This window comes from Danio rerio, chromosome 20, assembly GCF_049306965.1.
Source record: "Danio rerio strain Tuebingen ecotype United States chromosome 20, GRCz12tu, whole genome shotgun sequence".
Lineage (NCBI taxonomy): Eukaryota > Metazoa > Chordata > Actinopteri > Cypriniformes > Danionidae > Danio > Danio rerio.
In genome coordinates this window covers 36499398-36521188 of record NC_133195.1, presented here as the reverse complement: position 1 = coordinate 36521188, position 21791 = coordinate 36499398, and the positions used below count along the sequence as shown (strand labels likewise).

Below are 21791 nucleotides of genomic sequence, written 5' to 3'. Positions count from 1 at the left end.
CGTCTAACATGTTTTAGTCCGTTACTAACCTGTACAGTGGCTTGTAGTGCTATGGACAACAACATTTATCAGTGATAATAACACGAGGTTTGAATAATTCAAAACATAATTTATTAGTCAGGTAAATGTATTATGCCAAATTCAATCAGTCAATTCATAAACGATCAATACAAAACATCAAATTATCAAGGATAAATCCAAGATGAAAAAGATGCATTCCTGACGCAATAAAAGATGCAATATACCTTAAATAATCCAAGAATTCCCTCAAGGAAGGGGTGTGAACAAAAGGCATTCACAAATTGTTGGAAAGTCACACCCTTCACAGTGGTTCAAAAGATGCCTGAAGTTATATATTTATTGTTCTGATTATGTCTATTTCTGAGAGAATGAGACCATTGTACCAATTACACTGAGACATTTCAAATGATATCAAACATGATAGTTAAAGTCAGTTTGGTTAATTCTAGAACATTTGAACATTGAAATGACCATATGTGTGAGTTGGGGGGATGAAGCTAAGTTTCAGCATACTCAGATGCAAATGCAGCAGGAACTGGTTTTTCCCGCATTCCCCCTTGCTGGGTTGTGAAGTTACCAGTCTCTGTTTTCAGCTCATGTTTTGAATTGTCAAAGATATCAGAATATTTGCAATATTTCAATTCTTACAGTAGAATTGGAGGATATAGTTACAAGACTTCATCTAAAGCAATGTTTGAAATCTTCTTTTACTAACACTTGATGTTTTATTGGATAAAAAAGAGAAATAGCTTGATTTATTCATCATTTCCCATTCAGCTCTTAGCCATTACCTCATTTTGTGTGCCAAATATATTCATTTTCATTCCAAAACATGTTTATTTGTAGTTCTACAATAGTAATGAAAAAGAATTATAATTTAACGGTTCAAAACATTTGAATGTTTATCGGGCTTTATTAGTTAGAATTTGCATAACTCAGCATTTTAACCAATTGCAAAAATGATGCAAAAAACCTTCTGATTAACCACTGAAATAAGCATTAGTTTTGTTAAATATAAAAATAATTATCATTAATTGATAGCATTCTATTTTTGTTAATGCTAAAAAATAAAAAAAAAACTACAAGCAAATGTAAATAAAATCATGTTTCATTTTCTTAATTCTGTAATAATACATTTGTGCTAATAGTTAAAACACTTTATTTTATTTTATTTTATTTTATTAGACAAAGCTCTTCCATGAAAAATTAAATGCCTAATTCATGCCAATTCATGTAAAGTCACTTTCTGAAAAATAAATCTTTTTTACTTTCCTGCATACACTTCTGTCTGAACTGTTCTGCTCAGCTTTAAACTAAAAAGTGAACTGCTATTGTTGTTGTTCTGATTAATTGCTAATATATAGATACATATCTCAAAATAAAAGAAAAATTCATCCAAAAATGTACTTGTATAGACTGCTCACTGTAATGTTGTGCAAGGAGTTGTGGTCACTTTGAAAAACAAATACCTCACTAAACATAAAGAAAGTCAGCAAATCAATTTGGCATTTTCATTTTTGGGTGAACTACTGCTTTTAATTGAGGTAAACATAGTGTAGTGTCATGTATGTAGACTTGGCTGTGAAGATGTCAATAGCTTACAATGATACCGCTAACCTTTTGTAGCCCTGGCCCAATGCTCCGTATCATTCTTCACTGACCTTTCACCTTCCCTACTCGTGTAAATGTGTGGACAGTAAGTACCGTGCACTGCATCTCTTTTCTGCTCATCTTCAACATGTTTGGCTGCTTGTTCTCTTCTCTGTTTGCATCTGAATCCTCAGTACTAAAAAACACTCCACTAACAATGCAGGCTCACTCTTTTAATTCCATAATATTGCCATCTAATCCTATCTAAGCTGTGAATATTTTATTTTATTTTATACTATTTTCAACCCAGTAAACGGGTTACTCATAGTGGTCTTCATGTCTAAAATTTAACTTAAACTCTGTATGTATCTTTCAGTGTTCAAGAAAACACAAAATATGTCTCCATGTATTTTTAAAGGCTGAAAAAGTGATAACATTACCAATCTTTTTTTATTTTGTGGCCAAAAAAAGAAAAATGTATCTTTTGTGTTTTTTCCCCAAGTTTTTTTTTTCATGACGTCACTGCCATGGTCATTTTTGTGACATTTTAATTGAAATCTTTGTAAATAAAGAGCAGTGGGTGTCTCCATCACATCATGTAGAGCTTAAAAAAAATAAACAGCAGTTTTCCAAAAATGAAATGTTCCAATAATGAAAAAGCAATAATATCATCATGAGGGCTTCTCTAGCAAATATCTACTGGTATAAAATCAAATAAAAAAAAAGTTATCTGTAAATAAAGGATAGCATTTGTCCTCATCACGTATCTTGTGTAAGTGTAGTTTTAAATATACAGTGCTCAATATATATACATGAGTACACCCCTCACAAATCTCTCATTTAAATTAATATTTTCTATAGGATGCTTTCCAATATTATATTTGTGCATATACATTAGTTTAGTCAATACTGAAATCAAATCTGGAGCTTATTGGTGTACTCATTTATGCTGAGCACTGTATATATATATATATATATATATATATATATATATATATATAAATATATATATATATATATATATATATATATATATATATATATATATATATATATATATTTTTTTTTTTTTATATATATGTGAATCTGTATTTACCAGTGTACTTTTAAACTAAACTTTATAACCTTTATTTTAGACTTTGTCAATGGCATTTGTACATGAGTCCAAAAGACTCCTCTTTGTTGCAGATTGCTTGAAATGGGCCTGAAAGACTGGGGTTGGGCTCTTGAGGTTGAATTGGATGATGACGATGTTTTAGACTTCTGAAGACTTGAGTTTTTTGAGGGGTGACCAGTGTTAACATCTGTGTGTGTTAAGCTGTGGCTTAAAACCGGTTTTGCTTTTTTTGGAGTGATATAAAATTTTCCCGCTGTGAGGGACTATACAACACGTTTTGAATTTGCCAGCATGTTTGATGCACTTACAGTATTTGAGTGGGCATGATTGTATGTGTGTATAAAAGGCAGAATGGTTTGGTTTAGCTGGTTTGGCTGTATAGAGAATGGGATTTGACGTGTCTGCCAGCATTTTATTTATGTAATTTTTTATGGTACTGTATGACCTCCATCTCCTCTCTCTTAATTTCAGCTAACCTTGGTGAAGGCCGGATAGGTGATCATGCATCTGGGGTCTATGAAAGCGGAAAATGTCATAGTGTTCATTTGGGCTAATGGCAGGACTTCCAAGTGCCAAACACCACAATATAAATGACTGGGGAAGGGGACGGTATATGATATTTAAATACAGCACAAGCCATAAATCACCTAAAGTATCTAGTTTCAATTTTAAGTCATTTTAAGAGTAGAGTGTTTGTGTCTTCCTATACTATACAGTTTGTCAAAAAGTGTCTTCTAAGCTTTTAAAAATGTCAGAGGTTATTTTCGGACTCCTTATAGGGTTGTTAGTAAGTGTGACTGGATGTTTAAGTGTGTTTCCAAGAGCAAATTAATGATAATTACGTGATCATCAGGATTTATATAATCAAGTATTATATCGTTCGAGGTTACAGAAGTAACCCTTCGTTCCCCGACAGGGCCGGAGTGGGACTCCTTTTCAGCCCTGGAGTTTCAAGCCTCAGACCGGCCCACCTCAGTTCACGACTGACTATATTAAAATAAGATCATTTCCAATTCAGTTGCTAATTACACTATCACATTTTTGTTTTTTGTTTTTTTTTTGTGAAAACAGCTGCTTTAGAACTTCAAATGTTCAACAACCCTAACAGTACTATATGTCTTAACAATAAAAATGAAAACGATAATTTACTCTAACGAGGATCAAACCCGGGTCCGCTGAGTCTTAACCTAGCGTGCTAACCGCTGGACCACAACAGCTGTGTATAGTAAGGAGACACAAAAAAAGGCTGTGGTCAAGTAAATAAATACATTTAAAAAGTGTGACTACTGAGAGCAACAGATTCTGGAGCTAGGGACACCGGCCCTCGCGGCCAAAAAACGGATCGGCCCACCGGGAATTCTCCCGGTCCTCCCGATTAGCCAATCCGGGCCTGTTCCCCGAGGAACAGGAACAGCTAAGGGACAGTTATTATGGTGACGGAGTATAGCACTTCCGTTCCCCTCCTCGGGAAACGAAGGGTTACTTCTGTAACCTCGAACGTTCTCCTTCGGTTGGGGAACTTCAGTGCTATACAGTGGATTTGATTTTGAAAATCCACGTATGGGAGAACTATGGAATGCGCCATAATGACTGCACCTTACCAACACCCCCGATGAGGGGATAGTCAAGCAAGCGTGACGCACCCACATCATGGGAGGCGCGGTCCTCCAACATGTCCCTGGCCCTAATTTATCCTACTTCAACAGAAGTTTTACAGATTTAGATATATTCTTTGGGTAGTCGTGAGCGTCTAGATAATTCTAGGATAATACGACAGTACGTTGGGAAGCGTGCAATCCCGTTAGGGAGGACGCTGCAGAGGCCATCCGCTACCCAAGGGGGGAAAAGATGGCAGAATTTACATATGAACTAGCCCTAAAAAGGGGGAGTACGCATAGAAAAAAGTGGTTAGCGAAGAGGGAAGACATGGGTCCACCCAGGGGGGGCACTTAACGGTGGCGGAATAAGCATATGGGATCGCCTAGTGGGGATCACGCATAGCAGGCACCTATACCCAAAACGCGGGCTGACCAGCGGGCACCTACAACGTACCTACAACATAGTGGGCCAGCAGGTGACTCCTCCGCTGAGTCAGTGCTGGGGGCCACGGAGGAATCTGCAGGACTCACCTGACGGGAAACTTTACTGACAGATAAAAAGGCACACGTACCTCCGTGTTAGGGAGAATGGCGCAGCAAGCGTGTTTCAACACCCTACCGAGTTCCTCAATCACCAAAGGGTTACCTAATACCCTTGAGGAAACCGGCTCCACTCGCAGATTGTAAAACCTTGCAAATGTGTTGGGTGTCACCCAGCCCGCAGCTCTACAAATGTCTGTTAGAGAGGCGCCGCGTGCGCGCGCCCAAGAGTATGCAACGCTCCGAGTGGAGTGTGCACGCACTCCCGGGGGACACGGCTCACCTCTGCTTGAATAAGCGAGTGAAATGGCATCCACAATCCAGTGGGATAATCTTTGTTTCGATACGGCACTTCCCTGCTGCCGACCGCCATTACAGACAAAGAGCTGCTCAGATGATCTAAAATTCTGAGTACGGTCCACATAAATGCGCAGGGCGCGAACTGGACAAAGTAAGGAAAGTGCTGGGTCTGCCTTCTTCGGGGGCAGCTCTTGCAGGCTCACTAACTGATCTCTAAAGGGGGTGGTAGGAACCTTGGGCAAATAACCCGGGCAGGCTCTCAGGGTAACGTAAGAGTAGTCCGGCCCGAATTCCAGGCACGAGTCACTGACCGAAAATGCCTCCAGGTCCCCGACCCTCTTGATGGAGGCCAACGCGACCAGCAGAGCTGTCTTCAGGTACAGAAATCTTGGAGATACTGAATCGAGTGGCTCAAAGGGATCTGCGCGTAAAAAACTCGTGAGAACGAGGGCGAGATCCCAAGAGGGCATGAGAGGGGGGCGGGATGGATTAATTCGCCTAGCACCCCTGAGGAACCGGATGATGAGGTTGTGCTTTCCCACGGTGCCGCCAGCTACGGCGTTCTGATAAGCGGAGATGGCGGCCACGTAAACCTTGAGAGTGGAGGGTGACAGCCTGCTGTCCAGCTTCTCTTGGAGGAAAGAGAGCACAATACTGATCTGGCAATTTCGGGGGTCTTCTCTGCGAGAGGCGCACCATTCAGTGAATAGACTCCACTTCAGGGCGTAGGCACGCCTCGTGGAGGGGGCTCTAGCTTGAGTGATGGTATTAACCACCGCACTCGATGGGTTACCTAAGTCTTCCTCGCGTCTAGGGACCACACGTGGAGGTTCCAAAGATCGGGGTGAGGGTGCCAGATGGTGCCCTGTCCCTGAGAGAGTAGGTCCTCTCTCAAAGGGATCTGCTAGGGGAGGGCCGTCACGAGGAGGGAGAGCTCTGATATCCAGGTCCGGTTGGCCCAGAGGGGCGCAACTAGCAGAACCTGTTTCTCATCCTCCCTGACCTTGCACAGAAACTGCTCGAGCAGGATCACTGGGGGAAACGCGTATTTGCGCATGCCCCGGGGCTAGCTGTGGGCCAGTGCATCCGTGCCGAGAGAGCCCTCGGTCAGGGAAAAAAACAACTGTCAATGAGCGTTCTCGGGGGAAGCAAACAGATCGATCTGGGCCTCCTCAATCGCGCCCATATCAGCTGGACAGACTCGGGGTGGAGTCTCCATTCTCCAGGACGTAACAGCTGCCGTGAGAGCGCATCGGCTGCACGGTTCAGCGTGCCTTGAACGTGAATGGTGCGCAGCGATTTCAGCCACGGGTGACTCCAGAGGAGCAGACGGCAGGCGAGCTGAGACATGCGGCGAGAGCGCATACCCCCCATGCGGTTGATATACGCCGCCGCCGCCGTACTGTCCGTCCTGACCAGCACGTGTTGCCGCTTCAGCACCAGTAAAAAGCGGTGGAGAGCGAAGAACACTGCCAACAGCTCTAGGCGATTGACATGCCAATGCAACTGGACACCCTTCCATGGGCCCGCAGCTGCATGCCCGCGACACACGGCCCCCCAACCCATGTTGGAAGCATCTGTTGAAACAACAACATGGCTGGACGCCTGTCCTAGAGGCACACCGGCCTGTAGGAACGAGGGGTCGTTCCAAGGGCTGAGGGCGCGGCGACACAGCGCAGTAACAGAGACTCGGTGTGTGCCCGTGTGCCATGCGCGTCTTGGGACCCGATCGTGAAGCCAGTGCTGAAGTGGTCCCATATGGAGCAATCCGAGCGGCGTGACGGCGGCTGCAGATGCCATATGCCCCAGGAGCCTCTGAAAGAACTTCAGTGGGACCACTAGTTTGCTGTTGAGCTCTCCCAGACAGCTCAGCAACAGGCGAGCGCGTTCCTCGGAGAGGTGCGCTACCATGGTTATCGAGTCCAGCTCCATCCCGAGAAAAGAGATCCTCTGCACAGGGGCGAGTTTGCTCTTTTCTCTCGGATTGAGTATGCGGATGCCCGCGAGCCGAAGGGGCGCTAAGGCACCCTCCGCGAGTTTGGTGAAGATCCGCGGAGACAGAGAGAGCCCGAAGGGGAGGACCTTGTACTGCCACGCTCGACCCTCGAACGCAAACCGCAGAAATTGGCGCTGATACTAAAAGAATTCATGTCTTTTAGTAGAATAAGGGATGTTATAGTATCTAATGATCAGCAAGGCCTATTAATATATAAAAATCATCTTTTAGACCCAACTCATATTAGTCTGGCAAATACTTAAAATCGGTTACTAGTAACAGTCACTCTTCAAATAAATGTCAACAAGTGTCTAATATTATTTAGAAAAAGAACCAGTTATCTAACAAAAAATTCTCCTTTGACATTTAATTTGGCAAAATATACACAGTACTACCCATTAAACGCAGCCTTGGAACAATAATTTGTACTTTAAAAAAAGCCCTGGTTTGGGATTAGGCATGGGCCGGTAAAAGATAAAAAAAAAATAATGTTAAATGACTAAAACTACTAGTACTTCACTTAAATAGTATAAAATAGTATAAATAGTAAAATGTACACCTGACTGAGAAAATAGTCTTGACTGGCTGTTTTTCAACACTTGTATTTCACAGGATGCACCAGCCCATGTTGTAGTCAGTCAGTTATGTACTCGTGTAAATAAGGACGACAAAAAATACAGACCAGTTCATTAGACCTTGAAGCCTAATATTTCTGCTGCTGTAATGTTGATGTTAACTAACCAAAATAAAGAAAGTTAAACTTGATTTTAAGTATAACATCATTTAAATAGCAATAACTTGTTGCTAGTTGTATTTTATTAGTGCTGTCAAATGCTTAATCACATAAAAAATTAAGTTTGTATTTACATAATATATTTTTGTGGAGTGTATATATTTATCATTTAGCGTACAGTATATACGTACACAAAGAAATGTATATATTTGAGAAAATGTTCATTTATATCTTTATATGAAATATTTATATCTACATCAAATTATAAATTAATAAGGATAGTGATGGCGAGGCAGTGGCGCAATGGGTAGCACGTTCGCCTCACAGCAAGAAGGTCGCTGGGTCACTGGTTCGAACCTTGGCTCAGTTGGCTTTTCTGTGTGGAGTTTGCATGTTCTCCCTGCCTTTGCGTGGGTTTCCTTAGGGTACTCCGGTTTCCCCCACAGTCCAAAGACATAAAAGACATGGCTAAATTGTCCGTAGTGTGTGTGAATATGTGTGTGGATGTTTCTCAGAAATGGGTTGCGGCTGAAAGGGCATCCGCTGCGTAAAAACATGCTGGATAAGTTGGCGGTTCATTTTGCTGTGGCGACCCCGGATTAATAAAGGGACTAAGCCGACAAAATAATGAATGAATATAAATAATGATGTACATGTTAATTTTAATTTTGGGTTTGATTAGTTATGATTAATTGCTTGACACAACTGTTTTTGTGTATGTATACGTTTATACTTAAAATGTCATTTAATATTCCATTTATAATTTTTTATATTTTAACTTGATTATTTACATTCTGTAATTGATAGCATTAAAAGTTCTTTAATAACAGTATTTAAATTATGAATTAAATATTTAAACGATTAAATAAAGTCTGTGTTCAATATCACATTGCTTATTATTTAATTTAGCTGGGTTGCTGCAATTGAAATTAAGTATTGTTAAATTTAACTGGTATTGATTACTGAAATATATTGTGACTTCTCTGTTCACCACTCTATCTCTCTGTCCACATAGCTGTGCTGTGCATTCCAAGATGAAAAGTACCTTTATTTGGTGATGGAGTTCATGCCAGGTGGAGATCTGGTGACTCTGACCAGCAACTATGACATCCCAGAGGAATGGGCTCAATTCTATACGGCAGAAGTGGTGCTGGCACTCGACGCCATCCATTCTCTGGGCTTCATCCACAGAGACATCAAACCAGACAACATGCTGCTGGACCGCAATGGACACTTCAAACTCGCAGACTTTGGCACATGTACGAAGATGGACTCGGTGTGTGATAAGTGCATTTGAAGTGTCTTTTAAAGTGTCTTCCAGCTGCAACCCAGTACTGGGAAAAACCTATACAGACTCCTTCAAACATACACTATGGCCAATTTGGTTTATTCAATTCACCTGTAATGCATGTGTTTGGACATGGGGAGAACAAACAAACTCACCAGTGAAATTCCAACTGGCCCAGCCGGGCTCGAATCAGCGACCTTTGTTACTGTGAGGCGACAGTGCTAACCACTGAGCCACAGTGTTGCCCCTGCGTCTTAATTTCTACTACAAATTCAGATGTACAATGTCACATGCTGTTTTTCAAGAACTGTATATAAAGGAAGTGTGGGATTTTGAATTTATTCTGTTTTTATAAGTGATTCAATGAACATTTATTCAAACAAGTGATTCAAAATGGCTGATTCATTTGGAAACGAAGCAATTAGTGACTGTCTCTGTTGATGATTTATTTAAAACAGATTAAAGTTCAAAAAACAAACACACACACACACACACACACACACACACACACACACACACACACACACACACACACACACACACAAAACTCTTGCTCTAAGATGCACATTTTCTGCTTCAGCTTTGTTTGGTATTTTCTGTTGATCTGTTGAACAGAACTCGCTTTGTTGTGTTTTAATGGATGTTCAGGAAAGCCTGCTTGTGTTAACTTGCTTGTATTATTTCTATTATATTTCTATTGTATTAAATCTTACACATTTTATAATCAAAACCCCATAAAGGGATATTTATTATTATATTTTGGACTCTCAGGACATGATTTTGTTTGTTTTTCTCAATTGAATGAAGCTCTCTGTAACGCCAGCTCACAATACAATAAAATTTTTATTGAAAACGATAAATATCATACACCAGTAGTTGGTGTGTTTACATGTCGGGGAGAACGGGGTAAAGTGAGACACTTTTTTACATTTTCTTCCCTCTAAGCGAGCTAAAATTATATATCAGTAAAATTTAAACATTTCTTATTAATTCAGAATGTTTTCTAGCAATGGAATTTATCAGACTGTATTTAGGATAAAGGAAAGTGAAAATATAATTGTTTAAAAAAAAGTCGTTTTGTGTCTCACTTTGCCCCAGCTGCAGCAGGCCAGAAAAATCAAAGGGGTAAAGTGAACCAGGTGAGGGTAAACTAATCCACTTACTTTTTCCACTTTAAAACTACCATAACAATGCATGTTGTAAGAGTCTGAATCCTGACAATCACACATTTCAGAACTAATGTCTGACTAGTCAATTATGGATTGCGAATTGGTCAATTAAGCACATTTGTTTTTCTAAACATTTGAAAGTAACTCAAAACTCATAAACTCATAAAATCAAATACAACAATCTACTTCAAACTATTTAAATTTACATACTAATGACAGTTAGAACCAGTTAAATTAGAACACAATCCGGGGTCAGAACACAGGACCCTTAGAGCCAGCGATAGTATGGGGGTCAGAGAAAAGGACAATCAGAACCAGATAGAACAACTTGGGACGCACACAGGACTAGACCCACCTTTATAAGAACATCAGTCTAACTGTCATACAACTCCCACTCTTTTGTGTTTCCCTGGATTCTTCTTAAAATTTGTGCATGTGCCTCATCGCCAATCTAATTTTACCCTGGATTAACATTTATATATTGATCCTTAAACAACATTCAATAAGCCAATCAGAATTAAGGGGTACGTTTACCATTTATGTTCAGTTTAGGCTTATGGTTAGGTTTATGCACTTCTGATGATTGTTTTCCAACTATTATTCTCCTCTGATTTTGAGAGTAATGTACAGTTATGGCTGCGGGTTTAGGGGTAGGGAATAGGTATGGGTTACATTTTCCAACAAAAATGATGTTCCAGGACAAACATAGATGTAACCATGCCAGTAAAATAAATGCTTGTGTTTTTGTTGGAAAGTTATCTATGACAAAGTCTCCCACAGACAGATCTGTGTTTCTTGGACCACTACTCTCATCCTTAGAGCTCTTTTTGTCAGACACATTATCAACTGAGACAGGTACATCACTTTTCCCAGAGCTGCTAACTATGATTTTTTTTGGGTTGCTTTCTTTTTTTCGATTTTTCCTTTTATTTGCTATTCTTTAGCTTTTTTGTCTTTCTTTATAGGCCTTTTCAATTGTCACACGGTTTCATTTGGATTATGTTCTGGGGGGACATTTGAGAATGGTAGCATTTCATGAAGAGACATGTATCCAGGTTGGCTAGAAACACATGGCACATCCATGTAGATAATATGCGCAGTGAATGGATTAGCATCAGTGAGTGAACTATCTGTAGGTGGATCATCTGCAGGGAGTAGATCTTCCAAATCTTCTGTAGTGGCAGGCTGGAACTCAGGATTTGGCCAGTCTGACACCATGAATAGTGCAAATGCTTTATCAAGGAAATTTTCTCAGTTATATGGAAAAATTCCAGTGCACCTAAATCCAGAAGTGATGTTGCTTAGTGTCACTGTTGATTTAAAGGCCTCATTCACAAGTCCTACAGTCTGGTAGACTAAATTTAACTTGTACTGTACCTTATGTCTCACTTTACCCCAGAGCATTTGTCTCACTTTACCCCACCGCCACATTTTAGAAAAAAAAAAATATTTTTTAGTAATTCAGGCTAATCTTGAGCTAGCATCCTCACATGGTTTTATATGTTGGTAGTTCATCAACATGTATGATATAAGTTTTTCTCCTTAAATCAATTTGCTTTTGCACAACAGTTGATTAAGTTGATGGCAAAAAAATACTTTTACTTGCAAAAAACATATTTTTGTAAAAAAACATGCTTTCCACAGCACCAGGAATTCCTATTCTACATGGTAAAGGAGATATGGAAGGGGCTTTAAAACAAAATTGTTATAGAGTGTTATATAAAATCCGTTGCCCAGATACAGGGGGTGTCTCACACTACCCACTACCCACACTACCCAATGTCTCATTACCCCGTTCTCCCCTACTGTACATGACCGAGAATGAGAGAGTTTCTTTTAGATTTTGTAGTGTGGAGATTTACAATTATCACCTCACACATTGCAGCAAATTTGTTTAAACAATCATTAACGTAGGTTACAGAAGTCCTCCATTCGGTGATGATAGATGTCAGTGCTGCCATCTTGTGGCTAGATTGTACAGTGCAGTCCTTGAATTGAATGAAAATGAATTGTGTAAATAATTGAAATTTTAAACATACTTGTATTTCAGCTACATTAACTCATCCAGTAATGTTTATATCCATGTCTCTACATGTGTGTTTAGACTGGTTTGGTAAGCTGTGACGCTGCTGTTGGGACACCTGATTACATTTCTCCAGAGGTTTTAATGTCTCAAGGAGGGACTGGTTATTACGGTCGCGAGTGTGACTGGTGGTCTGTTGGTGTTTTTATTTATGAGCTTCTAGTGGGTGAGTAGTGTCAGCTTCATATGCATCTCTTGTAATTTTAGTTCAGTGTTCTGATCATTAAATTTATTTATTCGTCTGTCACTCTGAGCAGGCGACACTCCATTTTATTCCGAGTCTCTGGTGGGCACATATGGAAAGATCATGGATCACAAGAACAGCTTAACTTTCCCAGATGATATTGAAATGTCAAAGGATGCCAAAGACCTCATCTGTGCCTTTCTGAGTAGCAGGTGAGACTGAGAAAAGTAAAGATTTGATTTGAGTTTTTTTCTTTCTTGTCAAGTTCAGACTCTTAGTCTCTTAATATACCCTTACTTGTTTGTTTTCAGAGGTTGGCTGGTAACATGTATTTTTGTCAATTTGAAATTAACTTTACTGTAAAAAAAAGCAAATTTTCAGGACAATTTATTACACACATGATGAGATTTCTTTTGTAGTTTGGAGTTTATAACCTGGGTTTGACATTAGCTTTTTTGATCACCAGCCACAGTGGCTAGGAGTTTTCCAACATTACTAACCACTCGCCATTTTCACTAACCACAATTTTAATGTTGGAAAAATACATTTTATATTCATAAATTTGAATTTGACATGCTAACTTTATTGATTTATACTTTGTGTCCACATGCCTCCTTGTTCATTTAACATTTTTGAGTGTTGTTTATGACCTTGCTCAATGAACATGAGTACATGGGATGTAATTTTTATAGTGTCGCAATGTAATTAATTTAATTTTATTTTTATTAATAGTTTATTTCACATGAGTTTTTAGGGCTCGACACTAAGGATTTGCTAAGTTTTTCTCTGACTGCACCGAACTAATTATTTTTTTGAAACACATTTTAAAAAATGTGTAAAGCAAACAAAATAAAGCTATATGCATACACTTTTTATTCACAGTTGATACTTAAAAACAATATTCTCATATACTGTAAATACATTTATCACAGCCAAAGTGGCTAGTGAGAGTGGCTGTCTAACCCGCGACAGCTGAAATCCCCGCATTTGGCGAGTGTTAATGTCAAGTCCTGTTTATAACGTATTTAATGTAATCACAGGGTACCTTAGATCTGTTATCATTGTTATCATATGAAATTTTCCCTATTTTGTAAATGTTTGTGGTCAGTAGGATTTTTTTTTTTTTTTGCTTAATGGTTTTAGAAAATCGTTGCACTTTTTTCCAAAATGGCAATCTTAAGGAATATTTCTTAAACACCAAATCATATATTTTTACATTTAATTTAAGGAGAACATACAAGTCTATATTAATTTTGTGCTTTTAAAAGCTCTTCATAAAATAAGTCTTTCATAAAACTTTCATGTCCTACTGCTTTTACTAGACACTTACTAGCGTAATAAACCCTTACTTGTTTGTTTTTAGAGGTTGGCTGGTACTAAGCCATAGCAACATTTTAATTGAATTAAATTAGATTAAGACAATATACAAGCTGATCTTTATTCATGTTATGCCTTTAAAAGCTCTTTATAGATAAAGTCCCTAATAAAACATAAATTTCATGTCCTACTGCTTTTACTACATGTCATCTTCATGGACGTTCACCCTCCAGCCTGACAACTTCCATCTGAATTCCTTTTTTCTCCTTCCCTCTTTCTCCTCCCTCACATGCCCACATACAAGCATTCCTGATCAAACATACAGAGAGGGGTTTAATGTTTTCTCTGTGTTTTCATGTAAACACACACACACACACACACACACACACACACACACACACACACACTCCCTTTGCATTCAGGCTGCTGGAATGTCCCACACGTGGCAGTCCAAACTGCTGCACCCTCTCAATGCAGATGAAGTGAAAGGAAGGGGGAGTGAACGGTCCTTATTTTTGGATGTCTCTCTGACTGCTCCACTCCTCCATGCTGTGCTGTTGGATGTTCCTGGTGTATGTGTATACTTTAGTGGATTATCGCTTCTCTGTCTGTTTTGCTGACCAGTGTTTTGCTATGTTCAGGGAGATGAGGCTTGGCCGAACTGGAGTGAATGAAATAAAATGTCACCCCTTCTTCAAGAATGATCAGTGGACCTTCGACACCATACGAGACAGTAAGTCAGTGTGGCTGATCTGGGGGTCATGGCTTGTTAAAGTGATCTACATTTTATGCATGTGCTTGTTGGTAAAAGTGTAAACGTTCAATGTTGTTTTGGAGTTTAGTTGTGTATTTGAGGATATTATGGTTATGAGGATTTTTGAAGCACAGCTTTTTAATTTCCTGACATTCCTCCTACTTTTTTCTCCACACACATGCAAACATTCACCTCACACCCTCATGCTACACTTTAAATGTCAAAGAAAGACAGCTTTGCATGCCATGTATTGCTACATTGCTCTTGCAGTTTTTGTGTGTGCACCATATTAAATAAACCAAATATTTCATTATTTTCTAATATTATTATTATTTTTTTATTAGTTTTTTTATTATTTTATTTACTTTATTGTGTTTAATCTACAACATTAGTCTTTTATTTTATTGAGCATTTTATTTTATGAGTTTCTGTGCACATTTTTTTGCACTGCAATATCACTCTTTGCATTTTTTTTTGTTTTTATTAATTCTTTTTATTTTTGTGTTTTTGTGTCTTCAACCCTCTGCTTGTTTATACTTAAAAAATTTAAAAATAATAATAATATTAATAATAATATTACTTTTTGTTTTTGTGCTGAAACATTGTGCTGTTTTGTACTATCACTTATTTATTAATTTTGTGTATGTGTGTTTTGTTCTACAACATTTGTACAGTTTTGTCAGAAATGTTTTCTTTTCAAGTCAAATGACTGCAAATGTGCAAATGACAAAAAATAAATAAAAAATCTAAGGGACAAAATGTTTCTTGAATAGATAATCAATAAGAAATTGATGTAGCTGTAGACAAAGAAGCACAATTAATGAAACACCAGAGGTTGTTGTGAAACTCAAACCACAAAACTGACAGATATTGACTGAAATAATAGATAATCAATTCATTTGAAGTATTCCGCCACAACACATTTGACAGTTTTGTCATTGAATTCTCGGGTGGTCTCAAGTCTACACTAAAAATATTCCTACTGCCTTACATGGTTCAGTTGAGTCAAATTAACTTTTCTAGTCATCTCAACTTGCATCAATCAAATAGATTACAAATATTAAGTTAAACTTGGTACAACTTTAAAAATGTTATATTATTAAAAAATGTTAAAGTAACATCAAAATATTTGTTGTCTTGACTTTTTGTCATTAAATTTTTTACAGTGCAGCTAAAACTTTTTTTTTCTATTCTTTAGCGGATAAATAGCTTTTTAGAATTGCCTGAAAAACCACCTCTTGCCAGTCTGAAGTGTGTGTGTGTGTGTGTGTGTGTGTGCGTGTGTGTGTGTGTGTGTGTGTGTGTGTGTGTGTGTGTGTGTGTGTGTGTGTGTGTTTGTTTGTGTGTTTGTGTGAGAGTGGCAGTTTTTGCTAATTAAACATTTCCAATGGACATATTTTCAATTCATAATTTCAGTTTGTGCAACTGTAGGGTAATAGAAACGGAGCGACTAGAGACCTGCACTAAAAGTCTTTAGTCTTGATGGTAAAGTAAACTAAGAGTTCATTAAGTTAGAATTAGATAGAAGTCTAATTGAATAGATTATTAATGGATTTTCATCGTTTGAAGATGTGATGGATTTGTAAGTGGTTTCTATGAAGCTTGTTTCTGCCTCGGAAAGATAGCAATTCTCTGAATTATTCGACTTTAACAATTCTAAACAAGAAATCTGAATCGCAATATAAATCTTAAAGGTCAGACTCCAGGATCTGTAGGTTTACTGTATTAGTGCTGGGCAGATTAATCACATGCAAAATATAAGTCTGACATTATATATGTGTGTGTATTATATATATTTGTTTTGTATATGTGATACACACATACATAGAAACTAAACTATACAAAACAATTTTGTTACATATATATGTTTACATTTATGTTTAATCTAAATATAAATCAAAATTTTCTTTAAACAAACAAAATTCAATACTTTTGAAACAGAGAATTAAGCAGATGAACACAACACACAGCACATACAGTATTGTACAAAACACATTTTTATTGATGTTGTACAATGTTGTTCACCCTCCTCCTTCACATACAGTATGTCTCTACTCCTCTACTTTGTTCTTTGTCTTCCTCGTTCATACTGTTACTTTTTCTTGGCCGCCTCCTCCTTCTCCTTTTCTTCACCACCTCCTCCTCCTCCTCCTCCTTTTCAATGTCATTCATTTGCTCTTTCTCCTCAATGTGATTCTCCACCTCCTCACTTTCCTTTCCTTCCATCTCCTCCACTTCTTCCACCTTGCAGTTTTTTCTTGGCCGCCTCCTCCTTCTCCTTTTCTTCACCTCCTCCTCCTCCTCCTCCTTTTCAATGTCATTCATTTGCTCTTTCTCCTCAATGTGATTCTCCACCTCCTCACTTTCCTTTCCTTCCACCTCCTCCACTTCTTCCACCTTGCAGTTTTTTCTTGGCCGCCTCCTCCTTCTCTTTTTCTTCACCTCCTCCTCCTCCTCCTCCTTTCCAATGTATTTTATTTTCTCCTCATTGTTCTCTTCCTCAGCTTTCATCTTGTCCTCCTCCTCCTTTATTTGCTCAAACAGATACTTTGCTGCAGATAGCCTTCTGGCGATAATTTTCCTTCTCCAGAGCTCCTTCTCTGACAGTCGGGTGCTGGTATCTTTTCTTTTCTTTTTCTCCACCACCCCCTTCTCCTCTTTCATCACCTCCTCCTCCTCTTTCATCACCTCCTCCTCCTTCTCCACCACCTCTTCCTTCTGCATTATCTCTTTCTCTTCCTCCTTTTTCTCCACCACCTTCTCCTCCTCCATTTTCCTTCTCCAGAACTCCTCCTCTGACAGTCGGGTGCTGGTATCTTTCTTTCTTTTCTTTTTCCCCACCACCACCTTCTCCTCTTTCATCACCTCCTCCTCCTTCTCCACCTCTTCCTTCTGCGTTATCTCTTTCTCTTCTTCCTTTTTCTCCACCACCTTCTTCTCTTTCATCACCTCCTCCTCCTTCTCCACCTCTTCCTTCTGCATTATCTCTTTCTCTTCTTCCTTTTTCTCCACCACCTTCTCCTCCTCTGTTAGTTGGGTGCTGGTATCTTTCTTTATTTGTTTATTTTTCTCCACCATCACCACTTCCACCACCATCACCACCACCTTCTTCTTTTTCATCACCTGCTCCTTCTTCTCCACCACAATCTCATTCTGCATTATCTCCTTCCCTTCTTCCTTTTTCTCCAGCACCTTCTCCTCTCCACTTTTCTCCTCCTCCTCCTCATTTGTCTTTTCTTGCTTTGTGTTATCTTTCTCTGTGTCCACCATCACCACCTCCTCCTTCTCTTCTTCCATCACCTCCTCTTTCTTCTCCACCACCTCCTCCTGCATTATCTCCTTCACTTCTTCCTCTTCCACAATCATCTTTTCATAGATCTCATGTTCAGAATCTGTTAAGACAAATGATTGCAGTTTGCACATAGTACAAAGTCATTTTCAAGGAGACGTTAAACTCCAGATAAAGGGGAGTAAAAATACAGTTTATTAATGACATTATACACTAGAAAATATTGAGATGCAAAAACCATCATTTACCATCAGATGAGGAAAGTGTGAACGGCTCATTACGAGGACAGAAGCAGAACCATCGAAGAGCAGCTCTGATGAAAGAAGCAACCTTGCTCTTCTTTCTCTTCTTTCTCTTTTCTTTTACTTTCTCCTTCTCATCTGTTAAAAGAGAAATGATTGCACATCTTTACACACTTGTCCACAGTAATTTGAGAGAAATTTAAAATGAACATTCACCAAAAACAAAAACCCCAATATATAACCATTTTAAAAAGTTATTGTAGCTAAACCAAGGTTACCACAAGTTTACCATGGATTTGCTACTCTTTTGTATTTTATTATTAATTATTGTATTTGACTATAATATTTTATTATTTTCATGTTATATAAAACTGCTTACACAAATGATCAATGCACCAAACGATTTAAAAACTACATGTTCAGTGCACTTTTTTAAAATAGAAAACTGAATACTGGTTTATATTGCACAGCTAGAGTTTTTCAGCCAACAGTAAATTTCCGATGAAAGGTTTCTGTGATTATTTAACGTTTTATAAGGTTGCTTTTACACCATAAACATCGTGATATAATTAAATTACAATCAGTTAAATTAACCTAAGGATTCGTTTAGTTGTTCAAGCATAAAACGAGACAATAGTCTATTGTATGGAACCGCTAGCACCGTCAGTACCAGCAGGCTAGCGCAGAAACTCCATTTAAAATACTGAGCTAAAATAAATTTTCATGTTTATTTTAAATGTCATTTAATGCAGTGATTCTTGTCCGGTCTGAGACCCACTTTATATCAAATATATATTAGTCAGTGAAGATCACATATTTTTAAAGAGAACAGATCTTAAATGTGGTGATTTTGTAATGGAAAGACAGTTCACCGAAAGCCATCGGGGCTGTCGGTTGAAAATGAAAAGTCTGTGTGCATATCTCATTTTACTAAAGGATTTTAGACTAAAGTTGTATCAGAAAAGCTGAAAATGAAATACATTATCATTTTACCCAAAATGTTGCATTAAGATTCACGTGAATGCAATGATAGCCAGCAGTTTAACCAGCTGTCTATTATCCTGTACAAACATTATTTTTAATAGTAAGTATATTATTATGTCAGGAAAACACTGGATATTGGATAGCACAATGTAAATAAGACTCACTATTAGTGCCATTTCTTGGCCTTTCTTTGAGCTGCTTCACTTTTTTCTGGCTCTGGGAGATCTTGCAGGCTTTGTCTTCCTCCATTTTAGCAGCTGATGTTGTGGGGAGATCAGAAATCTGTTCAACCATCATATAATCGGTACAGGGTTTCAGTCTTTCACCTGTAACCACTCAAAAACTTGGGGTTTGCTAGCTGGAATAGGATGAGGATTTCGGTCTTGCACCGTGAATCACTCAAACGGAAGATGTTCAATCGCTGAGACAGTCTCAAAACACTCGGAACGCAAGTTTTTTAACACTTAACAGCCAAAAGCACACCTGTACTACTCCACTTCAACAAACCCACAAGATATTCTCCGATGATGCAGGGCTTCAAGTACACTTTTGGAATGCGTTCTATTCTCAGAACATGTCACTATGGTAACAAGACATAAGACTAAGAAATGTTTTCTTTTAAACTCAAATGACTGCAAATGTGCAAATGACATAAAATAAATGAAAAAATAGCTAAATAAATTGATCTAAGGGACAAAAGCTGTCTTAAATAGATAATCAGTTAGAAATTGATGTACTGTAGACAAAGAAGCACAACAAATGAAACCTGTGAGGTGAAACTCAAACCACAAAACTGACATATATTGACTGAAATAATATCTAATAAATTATGCTAAAGTATTCCGCTTCAATGTGATCCATCCACCAAGACATGTTGCAAATATACATGCCATTCCATAAGAAATAAATAATATAGTCATTAGTGTAGGAGTGCAACATCAACTCGCAGGAAAACAAAAATCAAAACTAAATGTAAATAATTACCTTTGAACAGGAAATATAGTTTAACAAATGAAAATCAAGAAAATAATTCAGATTCAGGCCGTAAGAGGCAGAACAAATATGTGCAAAAGCGCAGGCAACATATATTCAAAATGTGAATCAAAAATAGTTGAGTTGGTAACACTGAGTGATCAAAAAATGAAATACAAAATAACTTTATTTACTAAAGTATAGCCAGAATGTTTTTTTTAAACTGCAGATAATGCTAAACATGCTAAACTTTTAGGAATAGTGTATTAGTGTAATAATTGATCATTTTTATATCCCTTTACATAATCTTTCATTTACAATCAAATTATTTACATAAGAAAGTGTGAGTGGACAACATAAAGTTTATAAATAGGCATGAAACTTAAGGGTTTATAACAGAAGCGCATTAGAATAAGAGTTATACTCAATCAGTTTGGACCAAATGCTAACAATATATATTTTTGCATTTTTTTGTGTAGTTTTCTTCATAATAAATATACTTTAAACAATGTTAAACTTGTAATTAAAAAAGAGGCATGTTGAAAAAAATCTACACAACTATTCAATTCAATTCAGCTTTATTTGTATAGCGCTTTTACAATGTAGATTGTGTCAAAGCAGCTTCACATAAATGGTCATAGTAACTGGATCAGATGCAAACAAGAGTTTTCTTGTTTTGACTCATTAAAATATGTGGTAAAGAAATAACTACATGTGTTCCTTTTTCAATTTCATTGCTCCAACCGGGCCATTAACCAAAAACCATTAGTGTTTAGACATGTATGATCTAAAATTTCATTCATAATGGTCTTAAAATGATCTTAAAAAGTCTTAAATTTGACTTGATGAAACCTGCAGAAACGCTGAAATAATGAGGGCTTTTGTTATGGTGCAGACAGAGAAAGGTAACTTTTTACTACAATAAAATCACATTAAATACATTTCCTTATTGAAATCATTATTTATTTTAAATAACTTTAAATCAAAAGAGCTAGTCAAAGCTGTTAAGTATTGCCAAAGTATTGCAGAATACATAAACAATGAGTACAATCTTAAAGTGATTTTGTAATACATATATAGAATATATACCTACACACACTTAGTTTTAATAAGTACACAAATAAGAAAAACTGATATGATTATTAAAAGATAATGGGAAAAAACTATTAAGAATAATAAATAAAAATACAATACACAATGGTTTATTTATTCAGATGGTTTGTAGTAATACCATCCATATATATGTGTTTGTGTATGTGTGTGTGTGTGTGTGTAAATTGTGTTTTTTACATCATATAAGTATTTTGACTTTAATAATGGGAATAAAACAAACTTTAAACAAACCTGAGATGGAAATAATGAAAAAAGCAAAATGTTAATTAGAGGGAAAAAAACATAAATCCAAAACTATTTAGTCACATAATACACTATATATTCACTGGCCACTTTATTAGGTACACCTTAATAGTATCATATTTCCTTTTGCCTTCCGAACTGCCTTAATTCTTCGCGGCACAGATTCAACAAGGTACTGGAAATATTCCTTAGAGATTTTGGTCCATATTAACATGATAGAATCACTAAGTTGCTGCAGATTTGTCAGCTGCACATCCA

At 37.6% G+C, this 21791-nt stretch overlaps 2 protein-coding genes across 3 annotated transcripts in view; one reads left to right on the top strand and one right to left on the bottom strand.

The window, feature by feature from the left end:
• LOC101883269 (rho-associated protein kinase 2) overlaps positions 1-21791 on the top strand; it is an 83077-nt gene that overhangs the window by 904 nt on the left and 60382 nt on the right. Inside the window, exons 2-6 of the mRNA XM_073933901.1 lie at positions 8911-9171; positions 12457-12601; positions 12693-12831; positions 14578-14669; positions 17195-17307. Of these exons, the coding sequence (XP_073790002.1) occupies positions 8911-9171; positions 12457-12601; positions 12693-12831; positions 14578-14669; positions 17195-17307 (750 nt within the window). The remainder of the gene's footprint in view (positions 1-8910; positions 9172-12456; positions 12602-12692; positions 12832-14577; positions 14670-17194; positions 17308-21791) is intronic.
• Positions 16670-21105, bottom strand: LOC141379328 (uncharacterized). 2 transcript variants are annotated; one of them, XM_073933403.1, is made up of 3 exons: positions 19370-21105; positions 18228-18359; positions 16670-18082 (listed from the first exon to the last, which is right to left on the bottom strand). In XM_073933403.1, exons 1-3 carry the CDS (start codon positions 19500-19502, stop codon positions 16725-16727), a joined length of 1623 nt encoding a protein of 540 aa, XP_073789504.1. In that variant the 5' UTR covers positions 19503-21105; the 3' UTR covers positions 16670-16724. The 2 variants fall into 2 exon arrangements, with proteins under 2 accessions (XP_073789504.1, XP_073789505.1); XM_073933404.1 differs by lacking the exon at positions 18228-18359.

Bases quoted from the DNA above. Each gene is read 5' to 3' on its own strand.
- LOC141379328 (XM_073933403.1), bottom strand. From the start codon at position 19,502: ATGATGGTTGAACAGATTTCTGATCTCCCCACAACATCAGCTGCTAAA. The intron at 18,360-19,369 runs GTGAGTCTTATT...CTCTTTTAACAG, and splicing joins GCCAAGAAATGGCACTAATA to ATGAGAAGGAGAAAGTAAAA. The intron at 18,083-18,227 runs GTAAATGATGGT...TTGTCTTAACAG, and splicing joins CACACTTTCCTCATCTGATG to ATTCTGAACATGAGATCTAT.